General features: G+C 47.5%; 1 protein-coding gene across 2 annotated transcripts in view; it reads left to right on the top strand.

Moving 5' to 3' along the window:
* Positions 1 to 564: 564 nt before the first annotated feature.
* Positions 565 to 24,303, top strand: part of Npl (N-acetylneuraminate pyruvate lyase) — a 41,403-nt gene continuing 17,664 nt past the window's right edge. Inside the window, exons 1-6 of one of the 2 annotated variants that reach the window (XM_042258315.2) lie at positions 565 to 740; positions 4,501 to 4,575; positions 13,966 to 14,039; positions 15,004 to 15,091; positions 20,419 to 20,476; positions 23,175 to 23,250. In XM_042258315.2, the coding sequence (XP_042114249.1) occupies positions 4,508 to 4,575; positions 13,966 to 14,039; positions 15,004 to 15,091; positions 20,419 to 20,476; positions 23,175 to 23,250 (364 nt within the window). In that variant the 5' untranslated portion in view covers positions 565 to 740; positions 4,501 to 4,507. Of the gene's footprint in view, positions 741 to 4,495; positions 4,576 to 13,965; positions 14,040 to 15,003; positions 15,092 to 20,418; positions 20,477 to 23,174; positions 23,251 to 24,303 lie in introns of both variants that reach the window. The other variant, XM_006979919.4, reaches the window with a different exon arrangement.

Below are 24,303 nucleotides of genomic sequence, written 5' to 3'. Positions count from 1 at the left end.
ATAGTCCTGGCTGTCCTGGAACTTGTAGACCAGGCCACTTTGGCCTCGAACTCAGCAATCTGCCTGCCTCTCCCAGTGTTGGGATAAAAGCATGCACAACCACCGACCGCCTATAATCCACTCTTTTGTTTGTTTTGTTTTGGAGACAGGGTTTCTCTGTATGTAGTCCTGGCTATCCTAGAACTCGCTCTTTAGACCAGGCTGGCTTTGAACTCACAGAGATCCATCTGTCTCTGCCTCCCGAGTGCTGGGATTAAAGGCATGCGCCACCACCGCCGTTTATAATAACCCACTCTTAAAATCCTCTCATTTCTCTTTTTTTTCTATGAGAGTGCTGGGTCCGGGAAGCAACATCAGCCTGGGGAGAGCCAAGTGCCCGCTGAGCAGCCACCATGCTTCTCGTGCTTGTGACTCAAGGTCTCCAATCTCGCATGCAGTGCCACCAATGCCCTTGCTTGCAGGTCCTGGAGAGGAAGAACTCTAAGAGTAGTGGGGTGGGTGCTCACGAGGTGCAGCAGCCCGCGCCTTCCCGGGCGGCGCAGGCTCAGGCCACACCCAGTCTCGGAATTCAAGCGGTGGAACCGCGTCTGCGGGGGCCCGATGTAAAACTACAACCCCCAGGTTCCCCTCGCGGCCGCACGTGATCCCGCAGCCCCTGAAATAAAAGCGCAGCGGCGCGGCTCAGTAGAGACTGAGTCCCCAGAGCACAGGAGCGACCCGGTGAGCGCGAGCAAAGGCAGGTACGCTGGACGGGGGAGCCCGGGGACTGTGAGGGTGACCCCTATCGCCTGTTTCCAGTGACACTCGGGGATTCTTTGCAGACCAGAGTAGCCCGGCTTCCAGGAACCCTTGTCTGAATCCGTCATTTAGCCTTTGAACAGAAGGGAATTTAGCCATTGACTCTAATGCACCTATCACTTATTTTAGGAGAGGTTGCTTTTTTTTTTTTTTTTTTTTTTTTTTGCTTCTTGTTTTGTGTTTTTCCATATCCGAATTTCTGGTTTGCCAAGTCTTTCTCAAGTCATTCTCCTTGTTCAGAGCTACACCAAATTCTCCCGGTCCCTTCTTAAACTTTGAGGCTTTAAAAAGAACTTTGGCGCCAGGCGGTAGTGGCGCACGCCTTTAATTCCAGCACTCGGGAGACAGAGGCAGGCAGATGTCTGTGAGTTCGAGGACAGCCTGGTCTCCAGAGTGAGTTCCAGGACTGCTAGGGGTATTTACACAGAGAAACCCTGTCTCTGGGGCGGGCGGGGGAGGGGAGGAGGAGGGGGGAGACACCACACACAGAGAACTTTGGCTTCTGTGCTCTGTTGTTCTTATGTGTGGATGCAGGTGTGAGGTTTCCAGGGTACTATTCCCTCCGCAGCGTTTCAACAAGAACATTCCAAAGTCGCTTGAAGTCACATGTGAGAATATTGTGATCATTTGCTCTTAATTCAAACTATAAAGGATTTCAAAGCATAACACTCCCAAGTTGATTTTAAAATTTGTATTTTAAAAATATTGATTATTCGCTGTTAAAGCTTGTTTTTGTTTTGTTGGAGTTTTTTTTTGGGGGGGGTGGGGGCACTTGAGATAGGATCGCTCTATGTAGCCCTGGTTGTCCTAGAAGTTTCTATGTAGACCAGGCTGGCCTTGAACTCACAAAGACCTGCCTGCCTCTGCCTTGAATGCTGGGATTAATGGCACCAGCCGCTCCTCCGGCGTGTGTTTCCTTAGGACAGTCTCATGTGTCTCAAGCTGGCCTCAGACTGGTCCTCCTGCCTCCAGGGGACTCTCAGTCTTGGACAGGAATAAACGTATATATCCTGCTGACAACTCCGTGAGATGAGTTTGTCTGTGTAGCCCTGGCTGTCCTGGAATCTTCTGGATTGACCAAAGCTGGCCTCGAACTCACAGAGATCCACCTGCCTCTGCCTCCGGAGTGCTAGGACTCGAGACGTGCACCACCATGCCCGGCTTCTGTGAGGTTTTTAATGAAAAACAGCTCTTCAGAGGAAATTCTGGTTAAATAATTTTCAGTTTGGAGGATCAAGGAATCTTTTTTTTTTTTTTTTTTAAACACAAGGTTTCTCTATTATGTAGCCCTCCCAACTGTTGGGACCAAAGGTGTGATTCCCGGCTGAATCCTCTGACTTTTGTTTTGATTTTATGTCCTTGAAACTGGGTCTTTCATAACCCAGGCTGGTTTCCATTCACTGTGGAGCCACAGATGGTTTTGAACTCCTGACCCTCCTGTCTCCACCTCCCAGGTGCGGGTCCTCAGATACACAGCAATTCCTGGGCTCCTAAAGTGAGTTTGAAAAGGGAGCTACGCGGAAGAGATTGGAGTGGGAGACAGATCCTGTGGAGCAAAGACAAGCCACGGGGAAAGGCAGGCAGCAGCCCCAGGAATGGGTTCGAGCGGCAGGGCTGGCACACTACAGGCATGAAGAAACCTTCCAGGCAGGGCAAGAAGTTGCCATCTTCTGAACAGGACAGAGACAAGACCAGACATCTTGGGTGTTCTGGGGGTTCCACAGCGATTCCCAGCCCTCCTTCTCTTCTCCCACAAGCCCTACATTTTTAACTACTCAAACCGCATCCAAGTGGTTATTAATTTAATAGCTCTCAGACACATAAGAGTGCCAATCGGAACTTAAAGGATATTGTTATTACACATGAAATAAGTGCAGCCCGAAGCACAAGAACATGCACGTCTGTGTAGCCGGAGCAGGCCACTTGGTCTAGGACGCTTCATGGTGACTGGCTCCTCGAGCACTCGGTTTTCTTTGTAACGATCTTGTACCGTAAAGGTCCTCTTGTTGGACCTGGGTCGATTGACCACTGCTGCAGATAAAAGGTAGCACGGGTAAGTCATGAGAAGGGAAGGAAGTCCTAGGTAAGAAGATAGCAGAGTTTAATGACTCAGGACCTCGAGAAACAAGTGCTGAGTGTGGGGAGGAGGCGTTGGGAGGAGGCATTGGGAGGAGGGAGGCGCTAGCACAGGTGCCTTCCCACTAGACAGGCCTTCACGGAGACCACCGAGCCTGTGCCTCTGTGACCCTGTGCCTGGCACACCAAGCATGCTGTGTCGATTCATTTATTTTACCCTGTGAAATATGGTTACTAGTACCCCCATTCCAGAGGGGTAAAGAAGCACACAGAGAGAAATAGGAGAGGCGAGACGCAGGCCCGTGAAGTCTGACCCCAGAGCTACCCTCTGGCTTCTCTCTTGTAAGGAAAGAACTCGAGAGGCTAAGATGGCCACTCTGGGTGTCTTGAGTTAAGATCATTATCCTAGGAGTGCTGGATGGAGATCCGCAGCGGGCATTGTGATTTGCCTGCCGAATCCTGGCTCTTCTCCAGGCTGCTCATTTCCTCGGCTGGGTCTGCATTAGTATGGGCAGGTGCACTCTGCCTAATGGAAAGGTCCATCAGTTCCAGATGAATGAATGAAATGAGGTCGCCCGTGCCAACAGTGAGTGCCAGTCAGGGAATCACCATCAGGTGCCATCCGAATACCCCATTCAGTCTCCCACATAGTCACCATACGTGAATTGAAAACCAGGTGTTGGCTGGGGTGTAGCTTAACTGGTTAAGTGTCTACCATGCACAAAAACCTGGCTTCCATCCTGAACTCCCCGTGCCCCCAAATAAGTGTGATGGCATATGCCTGTAATGTACAGTTTACAAGAAGAGATTGGGTATGGTGATGCATACCGATAATTCCCGAGAGTCAGGAAAAGCAGGAGTTCAAGATCACCCTCAGCTACACGATGAATTGGAGGCCAGCTTGGCTTACAAAGACCCTGCCTCAGAAAAAAAGCAAAGGTTCAGCAGCTTGCCGCCAAGCCTGACAACCAGAGTTCGATTCTCGGAGTCCGCCTGGTGAAAGCAAAGAACTAATTCTCACAAGTTATCCTCTGGCCTCTGCACCTGTGCTGCGGGTGTGTGCCGGTTCATACACCTAGACACATACACAATAAACACATGTTTAAAAAGGAAGCCTAGAAAAGCTGCAAAATCCATAAATTTAGGAATTCAGAGGACACGTTGGTTAGTTGGATGATGTTAGTATGATTCATTGAAACCTTAAGTGCCGGGTTTGGATGGGATCCCAGCTTAAGAGACGGAGAAGAGAATGCCTTCTTCTGACTAGATTCAGTTTATAATAGCAGTTCCTCATGTGTCTGAGGCCCCTGAGTCAAGTTGCAGCTCTGGTCCTGCTGGGTTTCACTCCTACTCTTGAGGTCTGGGGCTCCCCCAGCTCTCTAAGTAGCTAAGATGGAAGGCCTTCCAGATAGCGTTTCCCCAGGTCTACCCTCTCTGTCATAAAGTCTCCCCACCAACGTAATTCAGCTCCGAGTTTTTACATTCTTCGGCTTGCTCTGGGTGTTTCTAGGTTGTAAGTGGGTTTTACCACACTAACCTGGGATTGAACTTTGGCCTGGGAGTTTGGTCATTAATTGGCATTCCTTGAAGAAAGACAGTAGTGACGCTGTGTATTTTCCAGTCCAGCAGCTTGATGGCCTTCCCTAAGAAGAAACTCCGGGGTCTCGTCGCTGCCACCATCACTCCGATGACTGAGAATGGGTAACTATCATGGGCTGGGGTGGGGGGGGGCGGGCAGAGAGGGACCCGTTCCCAGAGTCACTGCACTTCTCGGGTGGTCTTACCAAACGGTAGCTTCTGCAGTGTGCCTGACTTCCTAAGCCAGAAAGGGCCGGCCATCATGGTGGTAGAAAAGGGGGGAGAGGGCTGGAGCGGTGGCTCAGTGGTTAAGAGCACTGGCTGCTCTTCCAGAGGACCCGAGTTCAATTCCCAGCACCCACAGGGCAGCTCATAGCTGTCTGTAACTCCAGCTCCAGGGAGCTGACACCCTCACAGACATACATCCGGCAAAACACCAATGCACATAAAATAAAAATTAAAACGAAAGAAAATAGAAACATTTAAGAAAAAGAAAAGGGAGGGAGAAGGGAGTTTTCCAGTGCCTTTAGTCCAGGTAGGACCCTTGGAATTAGAGGAGAATCCTATCTTAGTGTGACTACTGTCCTCATCCCTCTAGGGATTCTGTCACTTTGGATGTCTGCAGTGTGGCTCGCTGTAGAGTCTGACTTGGGTCTGGCCCCTTGAAACTCATCCCAAGAAAGTGGGGAGAAGCCGGGCGGTGGTGGCGCACGCCTTTAATCCCAGCACTCGGGAGGCAAAGGCAGGTGGATCTCTGTGAGTTCGAGGCCAGCCTGGTCTCCAAAGCAAGTTCCAGGAAAGGGACAAAGCTACACAGAGAAACCCTGTCTCGAAAAACCAAAAAAAAAAAAAAAAAAGAAAGAAAGAAAGAAAGAAAGTGGGGAGAGGGTGCTGAAAAGGTGGCTTAGCTGGGAACATACTTGCTGCACCAACGTGAGACCTGGGTGCAGATCACCAAAATCAGTGTAAATGTCGGTCCCATGCCCCAGTATTGCAGAGGCAGAGACAGGAGGATCTCCAGGACTTGCTGACAAGCCAGACTCTCTGAGTCACCGAGCCTCAGGTCTGGTTCAGATAGTGCCTCAAAAATAACAATAATAAGGTGGAGAGCAATTGAGGAAGACCCATGAAGTCAGTTTCCAGCCTCCATATATTTGTCTGCACATGTAAACATGTACCCATACACATGTATACTCATAAACACATCCACACCACATTACACACATCCATCAACACACGCACGCATGCACGCACTCGCGTGCACACACACTACACAAAGAAAACAAAGCATGTTCATAGACATTATCTTAGGATATTGCTGTGATAAAACCATGACCAAAAGTAAGTTGAGGAGGAGGTTATTTGTTTACACTACATATCACAGTTCATCATCAAAGGCAGTCAGGGCAGGAACTCAAACAGGGCAGGAGCTGATGCAGAGGCCATGGTGGGGGGTACTGTTTACTGACTTAATTCCCCCTGGCCTGTTCAGCCTGCTTTCTTATAGCACCCCAGGACCACCAGCCCAGGGATGGCACCACCCACGATGGGCTGGTCCTCCCCACAGCAACAGCAGTTATGAAACTGCTCTACAGACTTGCCTATAGGCAAATCTTTGGGGTTTTGTTTGTTTTTTGTTTTTGATTTTTTGATTTGTTTGTTTTATTTTGTTGGTTTTTCAAGACAGGGTTTCCCTGGGTAACCTCTGTTGTCCTAGAACTTGCTCTGTAGACCAGGCTAACCTTGAACTCACAGAGATCCGCCTGCCTCTGCCTCCCAAGTGCTGGGATCAAAGGTGTACACCACCACCGCCCAGCTGGGTTTTTCGTTGTTTGTTTTTTATTTATTTATTTATTTTTAAGACAGGGTCCCTCAACATAGCCCTAACTGTCCTGGAATTCACTATGTAGACCAGGCTGGCCTCTAGTCTGCCTCTCAAGTACTGGAATTAAAGGCCCAGCTATGTTCTAAGCAATCTGATGGAGGCTTTATTTATTTATTTATTTATTTTTTTTTTTTTCAAGTCCTTCTTCCCAAATGACTCTAGCTTGTGTCAAGTTGACATACATCTAGGACCGATGATTTGGAGGGACCCTATGCCATAGACCAGGGGCCGACATCAGCAAGGTAGACTCCTCGGGCATCTTTCTGGTCTCATTTAGAAGCTGCTTAAACGTTGGGAGGCGGGGGCAGAGGAGGGAGGGAAGACAGCAGAGAGAATGATGGGTGATCGTTCAGTTTTCCCAACAGTTTCTGAGGCAGGTGCCTTGACTTCCAGACGGAGGCTGGGGCAGCCGCTTTGCCTGTGTGATCAGATAGTGGCCGGCCGTGCACCATTCATGACTTTGCGTACTCCTCCCTGGACACGTGACACAAGGGGAGCGGGCACTTCCGCCTGCTGAGGAGTGTTGACCCATCAGAGGTGAATTCTGGCACCTCTCAGCTACTTCCTCCTGTAAGATAAAAAATACCTCACACCTACAGTGCAGAACGGCGATCACTAAAGCAGCTAGTCCTTACAACAGCGTCTGGTCACTGCACTCAGGGCACCAGGTTTGAGTCGTTACTGTGGCAAGAGACAAGGTTAAGAGGAAGATGAGCCAACTAGTACTCCTTCTCAAAAGGCCTTTTGGGGGGGGAGTTTTATTTCTGAATTTGTAAACCTTTTTAGAACTTCGAATCCTCGTTCACAGGAGGCCACACCACAGCTCCCTTAGATATTTGGAGCCCAAGACGGTATGAAAAACTCGCATCCTTCCTGGAAGTTAACTTGCTGATGTGTTATTTAGATCACTCTGTTGGCTAATAGTCTTTCTCCCCCCTGCTACTTCTCCTTTTCCACAGCTTCTGGGAAAGACTGAAGTCAGCTGTTTCTCAGTTTCAGCTGCTGGTTGGGTAGATAAGCAAGAGACATGTGACTACATGGGCAGGCTGGATTTACTTCCGGCTCCAGAGTGCAATCCTGGCTGTCACCCAGCTCAGCACATTCCATCCCTGTCCTTGCTGGGTGAGCCTCTGAAGTGGCTTTGGCCAAACAGCCTTACTTTTCATCTGGGACACACTGAGAGCAGCTGTGTGTGTGTTTCCTTATTCTGCTGTTATCTGGGAGCCCAAACCCAGAGCGTTAGAGGTAACCGAACAGGCCTCTGAAAGTGCACACCTGCAAACTCACCGCTTGGGAGGGAGAGGAGGCCAGAAAATCCCTTGAAGGCCACCCTTAGCCGATGAGTGCAGGGCCAGCCTGAGCTATATTAACTCTCTTTTCTCTCATCCCTTGCTCCATCACAGTAGTCTTATAGAGACTGGAGAGGTAGCTCAGTGGTCAAGGGCACTTGCAGCCCAGTCCTACACGTTGACTTCCGACAGTCCTTAATTCCTAACTCCAGTTCCAGGGGATCTGGTGCTCTCTTCTGGTCACCTCGGATGCTCACACAGTCCACAAACATACATGCAAGTAAAACATTCACACACCTAAGATGAAAAGTAAATCTAAAAATAAACTATCCTTGGGCCAGCAAAATGGCCCAGTGGGTAAAGATCTTAAATCCCCAGGACCCACATAACAAACAGACATGATAGCACTTGTCTGTAATCCCTGAGCAGCAGATAGAGCCAGAGGACTCCTGGGGCGTTCTGGGGCTAGCCAGCCTGAATTACACAGCAACAAACAAAAGCCCCTGTCTCAGCCAAGGTACAAAGTAAGGACTGTGGCTGAGGTTGTCCTCTGACCTGCGCCACACGCACTGTAACACACATGAACACACCCAAGCCCAAGGACACACACGAAAGGTAAAAACAAGCTGTCCTTCCCGTCCTGTAAAGGAAGACTTCAGCCATCCTGTCTCTGCGGTGCCTGAGTGTCTCCAGCCCTCTGTTCTTTCACCATTAGCAACTTTGTGAGTTCCACAGTGTAGGGAGACGTTTTTAAAGTACCTGCCACACCAGTCCATCTCCACCCCACAGCCTAGTGAGCATCCTCGGAAGTCAATCTGACAGATTGTTCTCCTCTACTGGAGTCTGTTGGCTCCCCTCTCCCAAAGCCTTGCTTCTTGCTGTGTGGTCCTTAGGCCAGTTATCCAGGACCTCATGGGAACTTGATGGGGATGCAGGCCTCAGGCCCTACCACATACTACGAGTCAGAACCTGCCTCTGAACAGTGGTCCAGGAAAGCCTGAGATGAACTAGCCTGAAGGTGAAAGCGGAACTCTCAGAGACGGTGTAGGAAGTCTTGCACAGTCTACCTTTTCTTTCTGGCACTTCCATTTGGTTCCCCAAACATCACATCCTTCCTTTCTTTCCAGGCTCTGTGCCTTGCCTCATTCTGTTTTCTCTATTCTCACCTTTTCCTTTAACATTTCTACTTACCTGTCAAAACATTTGCAGGAGTGAAAGAATAGAGCCAGAGGAATCCTGGGACATTCTGGGGCTAGCTAACCTGGATTACCCAGCAGCAATTTTCTTTTCCTCCTCCCCTCCTTGGAAGAGTTCATCTTCCCATCTACTGAAACACTCTGACAATGGATGCGTGAAGAGCATCCAGCACGCATTTGCCAGGCCTGGGAATGGCAACCATACAAAACACAACACTTATAGAGACAGCATGGTTTAGGTTTAAGTACCCTCTTTAGCGAGTGGGGGATGGAGGGCTGTGGGCGCTTTTAGAGGAGAATGAGGGAGCCCGGAGTCAACAGTAGTTTGTAAATGGTTCTCTAGAAAGATTGTCTTGCTGTGGTGGCATTCCCAGTCACCGCAGGTGGTTACCTCTCGGTGAGGTTTCCAGAGGACATAGGACAGCAGTTGTCCCTCTGGAAGGATATCCAGTAAGAGAACTTCAAAGAGTGTTCCACCTTGCACCCAGGAGGAGCAACAGCAGGTCAGAAAGTCCCGGATTCTGAGGATGTTTAACTCTTTATTTAGTTCAAAGCTCTCAGTGTGCAAAGCATCATAAATGGGTCTCATTTCCCAAGCCCCAGCCCATCCTTTGGCAATTCTTCCCCATATTCTTCTTTAAAAAAAAAAAAAAAGACTAGAGGCTCCCTCGTGTGTGGCCCCCATGGCACCCTGTGTATACCTTTTTACATTGCATCAAATGTATCTGTTTTATGATGTCTGTTATCATAACTTTTTATGTGTGTTATATCTGTGTGGGGCCCACATGCCACAGCACACACGTGAAGGTCAGAAGAAGACAGCTCGTGCTAGTCAGTTCCCTCCTTCCACCATGTGGATCCCAGGGACTGAACTCAGCCTGTCAGGCTTGGCTTCAAGTGCCTCTCCCCACTGAACTATCTTGCCAGCCCATGATAACATGTTTGCTAATGCCTGCATCTTCCAGCAGGCTTTGAGCTGTTTTTACTGAGGGTGGGCCACATTCAAGGACCAAACATGTGTCTTATTTATCTTTATACCTTCAGCATCCAACAGAGTTGACTTGTCATTTTATCAGGGAATATGCCACAGGGATGACTCATGTGGCAGTCAGGGGGAGAAAGGAGGTTAGTGTCTGGCTGAATAAACACTGCCTGCCAGTCATCGTGATGGGCATTTTATCTGTACAGTCCAATTTCAGCTTGACAACTCCACCAGGACCTGCAGCTCTATTTCAAAGCTGGAGAAATTTTAAGAAGTCTCTTTTATCTGGGCACAGTAACGCATACCTATAGTCCCAGTGCCTCAGGAGACTCAGACAAGAAGATCATTTCAAACTGAGCAACACAGTAAACCAGGGGGGGGGGGAGACAGAGAGAGAGAGAGAGAGAGAGAGAGAGAGAGAGAGAGAGAGAGAGAGAGAGAGAGAGAACAAGAAAACAAGAGAAGAGAACAGAATAGATGGAGGGAGGAAAAATGTCAAGAAAAAAAATGTTGTATTTTCTCTGTCAAATGCCATCCACTGTGGCAATGCCTTTTCTTGCTGAGCCACCATACAGGCCCTGGGTCCATTTGTGAGTGAACTGCTGAGTGTCTCGGTCAAGAGCTTGCAAACTTAACCACCTATAGCGAGTGTCAGGCAGAGATCTGAAAGCCTGAGGTAGCTGGTAGGACATGGGACCTTTAAGAGTGCGGATGCTGCGGGGGCTGGAGAGATGGCTTAGAGGTTGAGAGCACTGGCCATTCTTCCAGAGGTCCTGAGTTCAATTCCCAGCACCCACATGGTGGCTTGCAGCCATCTGTAATGAGATCTGGTGCCCTTCTTCTGGCATGTAGGCAGAGTACTATATGTATAACAAATCAATCAATCAATCTTTAAAAAAATTAATTAAAAAAAAATAAATACAAGAGTGCGGGCACTGGTCTTCCTGTTTGAGAAAATTAGCCTTAGCCAGGTGTGGTGCCCCACGCCTTTAATCTCAGCACACTACAAGAGTCTACATAGTGAGTTTCAGGAGAGCCAGCGCTATATAGAGAGACCCTGTCTAGGATAGTCAGGGCTACATAGTCAGACCCCGTCACTTTAAAAAAAATAGGAGGAGGAGGAGAAAGGCCTTGTTAGATAGTTAGATACCTGACTTTTCAGTCATTTGTGGGGGTTCATGATCATGTGTGTGTGCATGTAGAAGGCAGAAAACAACCCTCAAAATATTGTTCCTCGCATGCCATCCACCTTATAGTGGCTCGGGAGTCCCCAAGTAGGGCTAGGCTGGCTGGCCAGTGAGCCCCAGGGACCTGCTGCCTCCCAGCAGGTATTTTTTGGTATATTTTTACATTAGTTTTGTAATCTGTTCTCAGATCCCTATGCTTGCATGGTAAATATATCACCAAAGTCCCCAGCCCAAAAGTCTTTTCCTATGTGAAAGAAATTTTAACAAAATGAAAATCAGACAGAAGTTGTTCTAAAGGTAGCCCCTTTTCAGTCTGGGCTGTAGTTCCAAAGGGGCACAGGCTGAGAACCTTTTCTAGATAATTCTTCCACTGCCCTAGAAATTCTAGCATTGGTGCCATTCCTAAAGGCATTTCTTAAAAAGATAAATAATGCATCTCCCGTGAGCCTGAGTAGAATTATTAGCCAGTGCAGCCTGAAGGTATGTGGCAGGGAAGGGGGAGAGCACTGAGGCAAAGCAAAATAAAACACATGAAGTCCTCTGAGGAGGAGAAGAAGCTTGAGTTTCACCTTCCTACATCTGCCTGAGGGTACTGCCAGGTCCCTAGAAAGAGGTGCGTGACCAGACAGAACCAGACAGAACCAGACAGATGGCAGCTCCATGAAGCGTGGAAGGAACTGAGGAGGCAGGGCTTTACACTCCCCACCCCTCCAACCCACCCCCTACCCCTCCACTCCCTCACCCCCCTACCCCCCCACCCCCCAACCCCCGTCATCCCTCCAAGTCCTGCCTCAGGACTTCTTCCCAGCCTCTCTTCTTGGGATTTATCCTTCGCCCGGTCTGAACCCCCATGCCCTTAATTCTTAACTTAGTCATAGCTTTCAGGTTTCAGTTCATTATGTACACAGCCTCCTAATGTGATAGTTACAAAAAAAATATCCCAGGCCTGAAGGCAGAGTTGACGTAGGTGCCCACCCACATCAACTCGTCGTTGTGGTCTTTTGAGGGGCCGAGAGCGGGCAGAGTTATGGTGTTGGGGCCCCAGCCACAGTAGAAAGAGCCTTCCCCTCATGGCCTTAAAACTCCCCTAAGGGCTGGAGAGATGGCTCAGCACCCCTTCTCCCGGCGGCAGGCCAAGCTGTGTCTTCCCTCACCTGGTGGGCAGTTGCTGTGTCTGCTGCCTTTGCTTTTAATATCTTTTCCTTTCATCTCCAAATCGGCCGAATTCTTCTTTTCTCTCTTTGCTTCTGTGCCCTTGGCTGAAATAGCCTTTGATGTCTGTTTTCTCAATGCATCAGATTTTTTTTTCATTGTTGTTTGAGGAATAGACTAAGTAAAGATGAAAAGAATGATAATAAGGCTAGACCCCAATTAGGAGGCTCCAGTCCTACTTTACAGAAGCCTAAATGACAGCCCGCTAGTTCTCCGTGTTCTTGGCAATGTGGCCGTGGTTCTGCAACAGTGAACGCAGACTGCCACACAGCTTCCCTTTGAATTTTCACTCTCCCTCGTCCATCCTCCCCACCTTGACTCTTCTTTTTCTTTTCTTTTTTGTTTTGTTTTTGTTTTTTGAGACAATGTCTCTCTGTGTAGCTCTAGCTGTCCTGGAACTCACTTGGTAGACCAGGCTGGCCTCGAACTCACAGAGATCCGCCTGCCTCTGCCTCCCGAGTGCTGGGATTAAAGGCATTCATGGCCATCGCCCAGCGCCACCTTAATTTTTCATAGTGGTAGGCCATTTAGTGAAGTTTTTAAGCCCATTTATCAGCTTTCAAATTAATATGTTTTTAAGGGGAAACACCCTTATCACCTTAAGCATCAGATCTTAACAAGGTCATTTTTGCTTCAGACTGAAAAGTACAGGCAGAGCACATGGGGAGTTTGTTAAAGTACAGATTCCCAGCCAGTTGTTGAGGCCATGCCTACAATGTCAGCAGTTTAGAAGATGAGACAGGAATGTCAGGAGTTCAAGGCCAGCTGCAGCGACATAGGGAGAGGCCAGCCTGAGCTACATGAGACTGCCCAGCTGGATGTAGTGGATTCACATCTTATTGAGAGAACTCAGCTAAGACATGAAAGAGTGGAGACAAAGAATATGAGTGTTATTTCTGAAACAGATCTCCCCAACAAAGGAAGTATGGAGATTTGATTTAAGGAGTCTATAGACAGGTTCAGTCCTAGGCATATCAAGTTAAGAGGTCACTCCTGTGCATTCTCAGTTAAAAGTCATACTTTTTAAAAAGAAAAGATTTGTTTATTTCTAGTTTATATGTATGGGTGTTTTGCCTGTGTGTATGTAGTATGTAGGTATGTGTGTATGTATGTGCATCACGTGCATGGCTGTTCCCTGAGGAGGGGGGGTATCAGACCCTCCGGAACTAGAGTTTCAGATGGCCGCGAGCCACCATGTGGGTGCTGGACCCAAACCTGGGTCTTCTGCGAAGGCAACAAGTGTTGTTCCCCACGGAACCGGCTCTCTAGTCCGAGGTCATCATTTTAAAGGAAAAGATGGTAGAAACATTTGGAGGCCTGCGCAGCTCAAAGTCGCGGAGCACTTAGGAAAGGAGTCAAGTGACAGAAGTGCCTCTGGGGACGCTTGGCTTGCACCAGAAGGTCCCTCCTGGAAATAAAGGAAAGGGCCCTGGGCTGGTGAGATGGTTCAGTGGGTAACGGTGCTTGCCACGTCCCCAAACCTGATGATTTGGTTCAATCCCTGGGACCCACATGATGGACTCCCCAAAAGTTGTCCTCTGACCTCTACACACATGTGCTGTCTCACACACACATTTACACACACACATCCTGCATCACTACCACATACTAGGCAAGCTACCTATCCCCTGTGCTATGTACCCAACCCCAGGGTAGATTTTTAATAATGATTAATATGAGCAGTTCATGAGCTGCGAGTTGGTTGAATCATCACCTAGAAAAGACTAAATGTGCATTCTTACTTTTTCTCCCTGTCTTTTAGAGAAATCAACTTTTCTGTAATTGGTCAGTATGTGGATTATCTGGTGAAGGAGCAGGGAGTGAAGAGCATTTTTGGTAAGTCACCTTGAGGTCTCTCTGTATGTATCTAGCTCAGGCCTTAGCTAGTCGTAGACCTCACCTGACCAGGAGGTCACAGGGCATGTGTCAGAGGTCATGGTGGGATATCCCTGCTGGGATAACTAAACGTTCTGAGTAGATAAACTCACTAGTATTAGGTCTACAGATTCCTTGAGAACATCTCATTTGGCAGTGTGCCAACAAATACATTGGTTTTTATTGCCACTTAGAGGCAAAACTTTATGGCTTAGAGACTCAAGGTCATGAAACCAAAAGAAAGTAGAAAAACAGCAAAGCCTGCTTAAGTAACATTTCAGCCCAGCACACCTTTAGTCCCAGCACTTGGGGAGGTAGAGGCATGGGTCTCTGAGTTCAGGGCCAGCCTGGTCTACAAAGCAAGTTCCAGGACAGCCTGGACTACACAGAGAAACCTGTCTAAAGGACTGGAGGGGTGGCTCAGTGGTTAAGACTCTTGCTTTTCTTGCAAAGGACCTGGGTTTGATTCCCAGCACCCACATCAGCACAAGTCACAGTTGACCTCCTCGCTATTTTTGATGAGACACAAGTAGAAAAAAAAAAAAAAAAAAAAAGCCCAGGGCGTTGGAGAGATGGCTCAGAGGTTAAGAGCACTCACTGGCTGCTCTTCCAGAGGTCCTGAGTTCAATTCCCAGGAACCACATGGTGCCTCACAACCATCTGTAATGAGATCTGCCTACAGGCATACATGCAGGCAGAACACTATACATAATAAATCTTTAAAAAAAAAAAAAAAAAAAAAGAGAGACCAAGTCTGAAGTAAAAATGGACAAGTGGCACTTCCCGCTCTAGGCATCATCCTCTATTTATACATTGTGCCGTTTCTTCCCAAGCAGGGGTTCCAGACCTCACACCTCCAGACTTAGGGTTGGAGGAACAAAAGGCACTGTCTGGTCCCACTGACTGACCTCTTTGTTTGGAACAGTGAACGGCACCACGGGAGAAGGCCTGTCCCTGAGTGTCGCTGAGCGTCGCCAGGTGGCAGAGGAATGGGTGAAACAAGGCAGGAACAAGTGAGTAACTGTGCGAGGATAAAATACAATCCACGCAGGATCTATACTGAGCAAGGCTCTTCCCACCGTCCCAGCCCTGCCATCTCCCAGTCAGCTGCGGGGGAAGATCAGGGGCTCTGAGCCTCCCACGCTTGGCCAGGGGCTGCCCCCCCTTCTCTGGGGAAGAGCAGCCAGACCACAGAGCACTCCTGCTCCCTTTCAGAAACTGTCTCTCATCTCCCTGGAAGGCTAATCTTCTCAGGAGTTCCTGTCCTTGGACTGAAAGAGGGGGAGAAGAAGGTGGCCTGCTATTGTGTGTATTGTCGGAGGCCTGCTCCGACCTGTCAAAGGGTTCTCGTGGGGAGGAGTGAGGAATGAGGAAGTATTAGATAGAAATAATAGGCCTGGATGGAGAGAAAGACAGGGACACAGGATAGCTTTGGTGGGTGGGGCGCCTGGGTCAATACTCAGCTGCCTTGACTTTATTCATAATGGGCCTTTTATACGTCAGCAAGGGGAAAGGCAGAAGACCTCCCTCTTCCAAGATCAAAGCACAACGTACAATCAAGTGTAGACCTTTCAAAGCACCTGGTAACCACACCTTTGACCAAATCATCCCATTATGCAACCCTGCTGGGTAAAGCAAGCTGAGACTTTCTGACCTTGAGTGAGGCCATACTAGGGAACCTCTGTGGACCCCACAGTGTATCATCCCTCTGTCATAGTTAGGGTTTCTATTGCTATGATGAAACCCCATGACCATAAGCAGCTTGGAGGGAAAGGGTTTATTTGACTTATACTTCCACATCATAGTCCATCGCTGAGGGAAGTCAGGGTGGTTACTCACACAGTGCAGGATCCCGGAGGCAGGAGCTGCTGCAGAGACCATGGAGGGGTGCTGCTTACTGACTTGCTCCTCCTGACGTGCTCAGTTTGTTCTCTTACGCACCATCTGTTTGAGGGCTGAACCCTCCGGCATTGATCATCAGTCAAGAACATCCCACAGAGACTTGCCTACAGGACAGTCTATGGAGGTGTTTTCTCATTAAGATTCCTTCTTCCCAGATGGCCCTACCTTGTGTCACATCGACATAAAACTGGCCAGCACACCTGCTGCTTCACACTGGGGACCGAGAGTAAAGTCTTTGCTCTCAGTCTGCTTCCCATTCAATGGGGGGGTCAGTACCAGAAACCCAGTACTCCCCACTTCTGATTAAGTATACACTGAGACAAAGGAGTGGCCAGTAGTGTTTAGATGGAGGAGAAATATTGGAGTTAGTAAAAACAGCTGAACAAGCACCCTCTTCCATATAGCCAAGTGGAGTGGAGAGCAGGAAGATGTTGTCTACACAGGAAGCCATCTTTATCCTGTGTCGAAATGATAGCACATCCTACCAGAATGATTTATTGGGTGGACTTTTTTTTAATTACTATTTTTGTTTATTTTTATTTATTTGTCTATTTTGGGTGGTTTGTTTGTTTTTTAATTGGAGCAGGGTGAATCACCTGCCCAGTTCCTTTATTTTAATTATTATTATTATTGTGTGTGTGTTATGTGAGTGTGTGGGCAACATGTGAAAGTCAGAAGGCAGCATGGGGAGTCAGTTTTCCCCTCCCACTATGTGGGTGTCCTGGGGCTAGAACTCTGATCCTTAGACTTGTCAGCAAGGACCTTTACCCGTGAGTCATCTCTCCAGTCTCTCTCTCTTTTCCCCAGGGAACAGCCTTTGGTCACTCTGACTGGCCTGGCACAGCTCATTATGAAATCAAAGATGGCCTTAGACTTTCGATCCTCCCGTCTCTACTCCCCAAATGCCGGGATGGCGGGTACGCAGTGCACCAGGAGACCGGAGTGTTCTACTATTTCGTGTTTGCTCTTTGAGACAGGCTCTCTCTCTACATAGCCCCAATTGTCCTGGAATTCACTTTGTAAACCAGGCTGGCCTTGAACTCACAGAGACCCGCCCCCTGCCTCTGCCTCCGCCTCCCTGAGTGCTGAGATTAGAAGTGGGCTGCCATGCTTGATTTCTAAGGAATTCTCAGTCTTCAGATGAAGCCATACTGGGGGCTGGAGAGATGGCTCAGTGGTTAAGAGCACTGGCTGCTCTTCCAGAGGTCCTGAGTTCAATTCCCAGCAACCACATGGTGCCTCACAACCATCTGTAATGAGATCTGGTGCCCTCTTCTGGCATGCAAGCGTACATGCAGGCAGAATACTATGTACGTAATAAATAAATCTTTAAAAAAAAAAAAAAAAAGATGAAGCCATACTAACTGACCTCAGAGAGGTTCCTCCTCAGTTCCGATGCTCTTCTGCCCTTTAGCTCAACAGTGTTACTAGCCGCTGCAGGATTATAACTGTACTGTCTTTTTTAAGAGAGGTTTCACTCTCATGGAGGGGGCGGTCTGTGAGAGGATGCTGAGGTTCCCTTTGTTTGATGGGGGAGAGGAAGTCCCTCCCTGCTGTCTCAGCTTTGGGAAGTTGAGGTCGGCCTTCCCTCTTCCCACAGAAGAGTATTTTCCTCTGCCGTTCGCCTTTCTTCTCCCCCTAAAATATTTGGAAATAATACTTTTATTATTTCCAAGATTAAAAAAAATGTTTTTATTATAGATTCATTTTATCTGATGAGTGTTTGACCTACATATATGTGTATGTATGTGGACCGCATGTGTGATTGGTGCCCACAAAGGTCAGAGGGCACTGGATCACTTGGAACTGAAGTTACAGATGGTTTCGATTGCTGAGAATCAAACTTTTTTTTTTACTTCTTTTCAGTTAAAACAATTTCCCTCTGTTTATTTGAGACAAGTTCTCATGCAGTTCGGGCTGTCCTCACTCTGTAGCTGATGCTGACCTTGAGCTCCTGATCCTCCTGCCTCCACCTCCCTAGTGCCGGGGTTTAAAGCATGAGCATAAAGCCAGCTTTCTGTTATCCTTTTCTCCAATGTCCACTCCCCATTTTCTATTTTCAGACAAAGTCTCACTGTGCACCCCAGGTGGCCTCCTGGGTGTTGAGATTGCAGCTGTGAGCTACCACATTGGTGTCACACACGGGCACACACACACACACACACACACACACACACACACACATTCCCTCCTTCCCTCCCTCCCTTCCTCTCTCTCTCTCTCTCTCTCTCTCTCTCTCTTTCTCTCATACACACATACTTTTTATTAAAGTTTTTTTAGATTTATTTGTGTGTGTGTGTGTGTGTGTGTGTGTGTGTGTGTGTCCGTCCATGAATACAGGTTTCCATGGAGACCAGAAGCTCCCCTGGAGCTGGTGTTATGATCCACTCAACTTGGGTCCTCTGAAGGAGCAGCCAAGACAGTTAACTGCTGTGTCATCTCTTAGCCCCCAGACTTGAACCTAGGCCTCAGTTTCTTACCTGTAATATAAGTTCGCATACACTTACCCTTCTTCCCTCACAGTTTATTGTGGGTGGAAACTCTAAAACCTATAATTATAGCCTGGAATGGGAGAAGTTACTATGCTCTTCATTTTTAGTATGTTTTCATTTATCACCTTATGTATATGAGTGTTTTACATATGCGTGTGTCTGTGTACCACATGCATGCCTGATGCCCACAGAGGCCAGAAAAGGGTGTCAGACTCTCAGAACTAGAGTGAGAGACAGTTAATGAGCCGTCATGTGGGCACTGGGAATTGAACCCGAGTCCTCTGGAAGAACAGCCACTGCTCATAACCACTGAGTCAGCTCTCCCACCGAATGTTTCAGAATCTTGCATGTCCTGGAGACTGAGCACAAGCTGCCTTGTCTGCCTGCCAGTCGGGACCTGGTGACCTGATACAACCTCTGAACCCACATTTATGTCTTCTGTCTTTCACTTGATATGAAGAAGCTCTTGAGTAGAAGAGTTCTATCTCCAGATGTTCTGAAGAAAGCCTATGTAAATTTGGATCCTGATAGAACTGCCTTGCTGTGGTCTTTTACAAAAATTTCCTTTCTATATACACTTGAGTGTATTGCTTTTATATAGAACGTGTGTGGCCTGTATATAGAACACTTATAATTTTCCCAGTGCCTCCGATAAAGTGGTCAATACCAGTAGCAAATGAGATTTTAAAAATTGGGGGAAAGGGGCAATTTAAAATAATTTTGGAAGGCTAGGTATGGTGGTACATCCCTTTAAACCCAGCTCTCAGGAGGCAGAGGTAGATAGATCTCTGTGAGTTTGAGATTAGCCTGGTCTACATAATGAGTTACAGAGCTACATAATAGAGATAATCTATCCCCAAAATAGATAGATAGTGATTGATTGATAGATAGATAGATAGATAGATAGATAGATAGATAGATAGATAGATAGAGGCTAAAGAAAATAGCTCAGTGGGTAAAGGCATTGCACACAAGCCTAACAACTGGAGTTCAGCACCCCCACCCCACCCCCTACACACACAGGATGATTGGACGGCTGTGAGCCACTGTGTGTACTGAGAATCAAACCTGGATCCTCTGAATGAGCAGCCAGTGCCTTTAAATGCTGAGCCGGCGCTCCGGCTCTCAAAGAACTTGGAATAGGGGCCAGTTTCCTTGCTAACTGCAAACAGAAATGTCTCCATGCACTTCTTAAAGTTGCAGCGCCAGGGATGGAACCCAGAGCTGCTTCCTGCACGCTAGGCGAGCGCCCTGCCGCTGAGCCGCATCTCAAATATCTCTAGTGTGTGTTGTTCACTCTGAGACAGGGTCTCCATAAATTCCCAAGGTTTACTTAACTTGTGATCCTCCTGCATTAGCTTTCCCAATAGCTAGGATTGATTATAGGCCCTGTCCCACTAGGGCTATTTTTATTCATTCTTGCCTACTTTTTAGTTTTTTTAAATACTATTTTTAAAAATTCTTTCAGAGTGTTATATAATGTATTTTTAATTTTGTTATGTTTTGAAAACAGGTAAATTCCCCAAGTTGGCCTTGAATTTGAGGACCTCCTGCCTCAGCTTTACCAAGTATCAGGGATTAGGGGGACCTATGACACTAGGCCTTGTTTTCATCCATTCTTGCCTAGTGCCGGGGTTTGGAGTTTTAGTTGTTTAGGGTCTTGTTTGTTTGTTTGTTTTGATTTTTTTTCACTACACTGTGTGTGTGTGTCATATATATGCACTCACATACACACACGCACATAAACTCCTGTGCCATGGCATGTGCGTGGAGGTCAAAGGACAACTTTCGGGGATGGGTTCCATGATGTGGATCCCAAGAATAATGGTAGAATGGATTCAGCTGTTGTATTAGTCTCGAGCCTCTTGAGCCAGCACAAACAGGATGGTGCAGCCCTTCTGTGTTCTTCTAAACGCCCGGCGGTTCACGCTGCTTCTCTCTCGCAGGTTGGACCAGGTGGTGATTCACGTGGGCGCACTAAGCTTGAAGGAGTCCCGAGAACTGGTATGTATGTGAGACCGCTGGAGGGACCTCCGTGTTTATGCTAGAATTAAAGCCAAGCCTGTATCTGGCTGGAAGAGATCGAGTGTGGGACCACTGAAGCAGGCATGGGGCCATGACAGGCAGTAGCTCAAAAAGATGTCAACTGGAAGACAAGAGACCAGAGGACTTCCTCCAGGAGAGCTGAGGTTGGATATAAAGGCAGCTAAGTCTGCAGAAGCTTGAGCCAACATCAGTCTTCTCTGGGAAATGAGAGGGAAGGCCCTCTGCTGGACAAAAGGGGAATAGGACATGGGTCTGCTCTGGAGAAGGGGGTTCTTCAGAGGTTCAAAACCAAAGCCGTAGCCAGTGATGGTAGTGCACACCTTTAATCCCAGCACTCAGGAGGCAAAAGCAGGCAGATCTCTGTGAGTTCAAGGCCAGCCTGGTCTACAAATCAAGTTCCAGGACAGCCGGAATACACAAACCCTTTCAAAAACAGCAAAGCTGTAAGCCAGACGCCTCAGATCCCTGTTCTGCAGACAGTAAAGACTGGATGCAGTCTTCAGGGCCATGGGCTCAAAGTTGCCCGAGGCTTAGTGATTGGGCTAGATTTGAGCAAAAAGCCAGACCGGAGTCAGGCATTGCCGCACACACCTGTAATCTTAGCTCTGCAGAGACTGAGGCAGGGGACCTGGGAGGTGGGAGCCAGCCTGGGCCATACAAGAGAAAACAAAAGTAGATGGTGGTGGCTCTGAGGCCTGAGTGAATTAACTAAGAAACCAAAGTGCAACGAGGCTTTAAATTGTTTATCAGAAGCCCCCCTTACACCTGCACAGTAAGTGTGTCCCCAGGATACTCTAGCTCCGAGATTACAGAGTCTTCATCTGGCCCCGTTCTTCATAAAATTTGTTCGTTTTTCCTAGTATTTGGATTTAATGTGAATGAATACCATATACTTGTGTATACACTTGCAGTTAAATATTCTTAGATAACTAAAGAGAAGGGCCAAGGAGACGGCTTAGTTGGTGAAGTTTATGTTCAGCAAGTATGGATCTAGACCCTCAGAAACCACATAAAAAGATAGGCGTGGCTACAGTGCCTATAAACCCTAACCTTAGGCCAGGCGGGAGACAGGCAGATCTCTGAAGCTCAATCGTCAGCCAGCCCAGCCCAATGGATGAGCTTTGGGTCCAGTGAGAGACTTCTAAAAAAATAATAAAGGTAAAAGCTGGTGAGGTAGTTTATGCCTTTAATCCCAGCACTTGAGGGCCAGAGACAGGCGGATCTCTGTAAATTCCAGGCCAGCCAGGGTTACACTGTGAGCTAAAATATACAATACCAGGCACACTTGTGGTATACAGACATACATGTAGATCAAACACCTATATTCATAAAATGAATGAAATATTTTTAAAAGTGTTATGAATGCCCAAGGAGAAGAAATATCCTTTTATTGTTTCCCTGGGGGAATTCAAGAAGTTGTCAAAGCGTAGTACTCGGTGTCTTTTGTGATATGTATAGTCTTTTTCTTCTTAACCTTTCTCAACCACATTCCCAATCTGTAATATCAACTTAAAATATGACGGTTATACCATCCCATGGGAAAGATAATATCGTTGAGTAGGCAGAACAGTGGAAGAGAAATTATACATGCAGGGTTCTCTGTTAACAGTTGTAAATGAACTGCTTGTGTCTTAGCAAAGTGGCTTTGGTGGGCGGTAAGATTTTTGTCATATGTGTGTATACTGACAGAAATCCAAACAAGTAGCTTGGCATGGTGGCACAGACCTGTAATCCCTGTTTTTCAGAAGGTGAAAGCAGGCAGCTCTTTAGTTCAGGATTAACGTAAGGGGGCTAAATGTGGAGGGAGCCAGATGTGGTGCATGCCTTTAATCCCAGCCCTGGAGAGGCTGAGGAAGGTGGATCTCTATGAGTTCAAGCCTGGCCTACATCAGAGCTCCAGGCCAGCCAAGGCTACATAGCGAGACCCTATCTCAAAAAACAAAAGCAAGCAACATATATCCGGGTTGACCAGAAAGATGACTCAGAGGTTAAGAGCACTGCCTGCTCTTCCAGAGAACCCAGGTTTGATTCCCAGCACCCACATGGAGGCTTACCACTGCCTGTAATCCCAACTCTGGGGGATCTGACACCCTCTTCTGGTCTCTGCGGATGCCTGTGTACACACATAAACACATGTAAAAAAAAATAAATCTTTTTAAAAAAAATCAGTGAGAATAAATCAAGAGGAGCCAGTGAGATGGCCCAGTGACTAGAGGCACTTGCTGTACAAAGGTGAAATTAATGCGTCAGCTTACCTAAACCAGGTGTTTGCTCTGCAACCTGGGACATTCCTGGCAATGACGTTTTAATTCAGCAGTTCTCAACCCGTGGGTCTCAACTCCTTGGGATTGCCAAAGACCCTCGGAAAACACATATTTACACTATAATTCATAACAGTAGCAAAATTATAAGTATGAAGTAGCAACGAAATAATGTTATGGTGGGGGGGTCACCACAGCATGAAGAACTATATGAATGGGTCGCAGCGTTAGGAAGGTGGAGAACCACTGTTTTAATTAAATTGGCTAATCTTTCTGTTCTCCAGCTGGGAATTGGTTGACAGGTTTGAAGAGGTTCTTGCTGAACTCTGGTGTCTGTGGGTGAGTAGAGGTGACGGTGATCACTTCCTCCATGACGGTCTTGTCTTCTTGGACAGGCCCGACATGCAGCAGACATTGGAGCTGATGGCATCGCTGTCATGGCACCGTTCTTTTTCAAGTCACAGAACAAAGGTAAGGAGCTTGGTCTGAACGCACAGCGCTTTGCTCCGTCCGCCTCTTGCTTTCATTTAAAAAAAAAATTACATTTAATTCAGAAAGGCAGAGTCCTACAGACTAGAGGCATGACATTGCATGGAAGGGTCGCTGCGTTAGGAAGGGGGAGAACCACTGCTTTAATTAACTTGGCCAATCTTCCTGTTCTCTAGCTGGGAATTAGTTGACCTCCCCCGAGGTCCATAGCAAGGACTGTATTAAAGCCCTTGAAATGTTGCCATCATCTACTGAGCCCCAGTTGGTAGGTGCCTTTGTTTGGGTTAGGTGTGCACTCCTGGTGAAATACATGATGAGGTTTCAGAGTCATGTGGCAAAGCATGAGCCTATTCTTCTCAAAAGAGAAGTGTAAACGATGTCATTTTGAAAATTACATGTCCTATTTAGAATTGGTGAATTGTGATAAAATGAAAATGAATTTCACAGAAATGTCCATTGTCAGCCAGGCATGGTGGCACGTGCCTTTAATTCCAGCACTTGAGAGGCAGAGGCAGGGAGATCCCTGTGGATTCGCTGCCAGCCTAGTCTACAGAGTAAGTTCCAGGACAGCCAGGTCTACACAGAGAAACCCTGTCTTGAAAAACCAAAACAGAAAAGTCTATTATCTTCCAAAACAAGCTATTGTTTTCTCCTTCTATGATGCTTTCTCTGTAGGAACAATTTGTGTCCAAGTATAAGGAGATTGTGTGTGTGTGTGTGTGTGTGTGTGTGTGTGTGTGTGTGTGTAAAGATAGGCTCTCAAATAGCTCAGCCTTCCCTTGAATTCTTGTTTGTTTGTGTGGGGGAGGGGGTTGAGACAGGATCTCTCTGTATATCCCTGGCTATTCTGGAACTCACTGTGTAGACGAGGCTAGCCTCAAACTCACAGAGATGTGCCTGCTTCTGTCTCCTGAGTGCTGGGATTAGAGGCATAAGCTGCCACTCCTGGCCTTTGAACTCTACATAGCAGGAAATGTTGAATTTCTGATCTTCCTGTCTCCACCAATAGAGGACTGTGACCTGATACTCCTATTG

Source organism: Peromyscus maniculatus, chromosome 11 (genome assembly GCF_049852395.1).
Source record: "Peromyscus maniculatus bairdii isolate BWxNUB_F1_BW_parent chromosome 11, HU_Pman_BW_mat_3.1, whole genome shotgun sequence".
Taxonomy (NCBI): Eukaryota; Metazoa; Chordata; class Mammalia; order Rodentia; family Cricetidae; genus Peromyscus; species Peromyscus maniculatus.
Note: the sequence above shows the minus strand (reverse complement) of the source record. Positions and strands in the feature narration are given on the sequence as shown.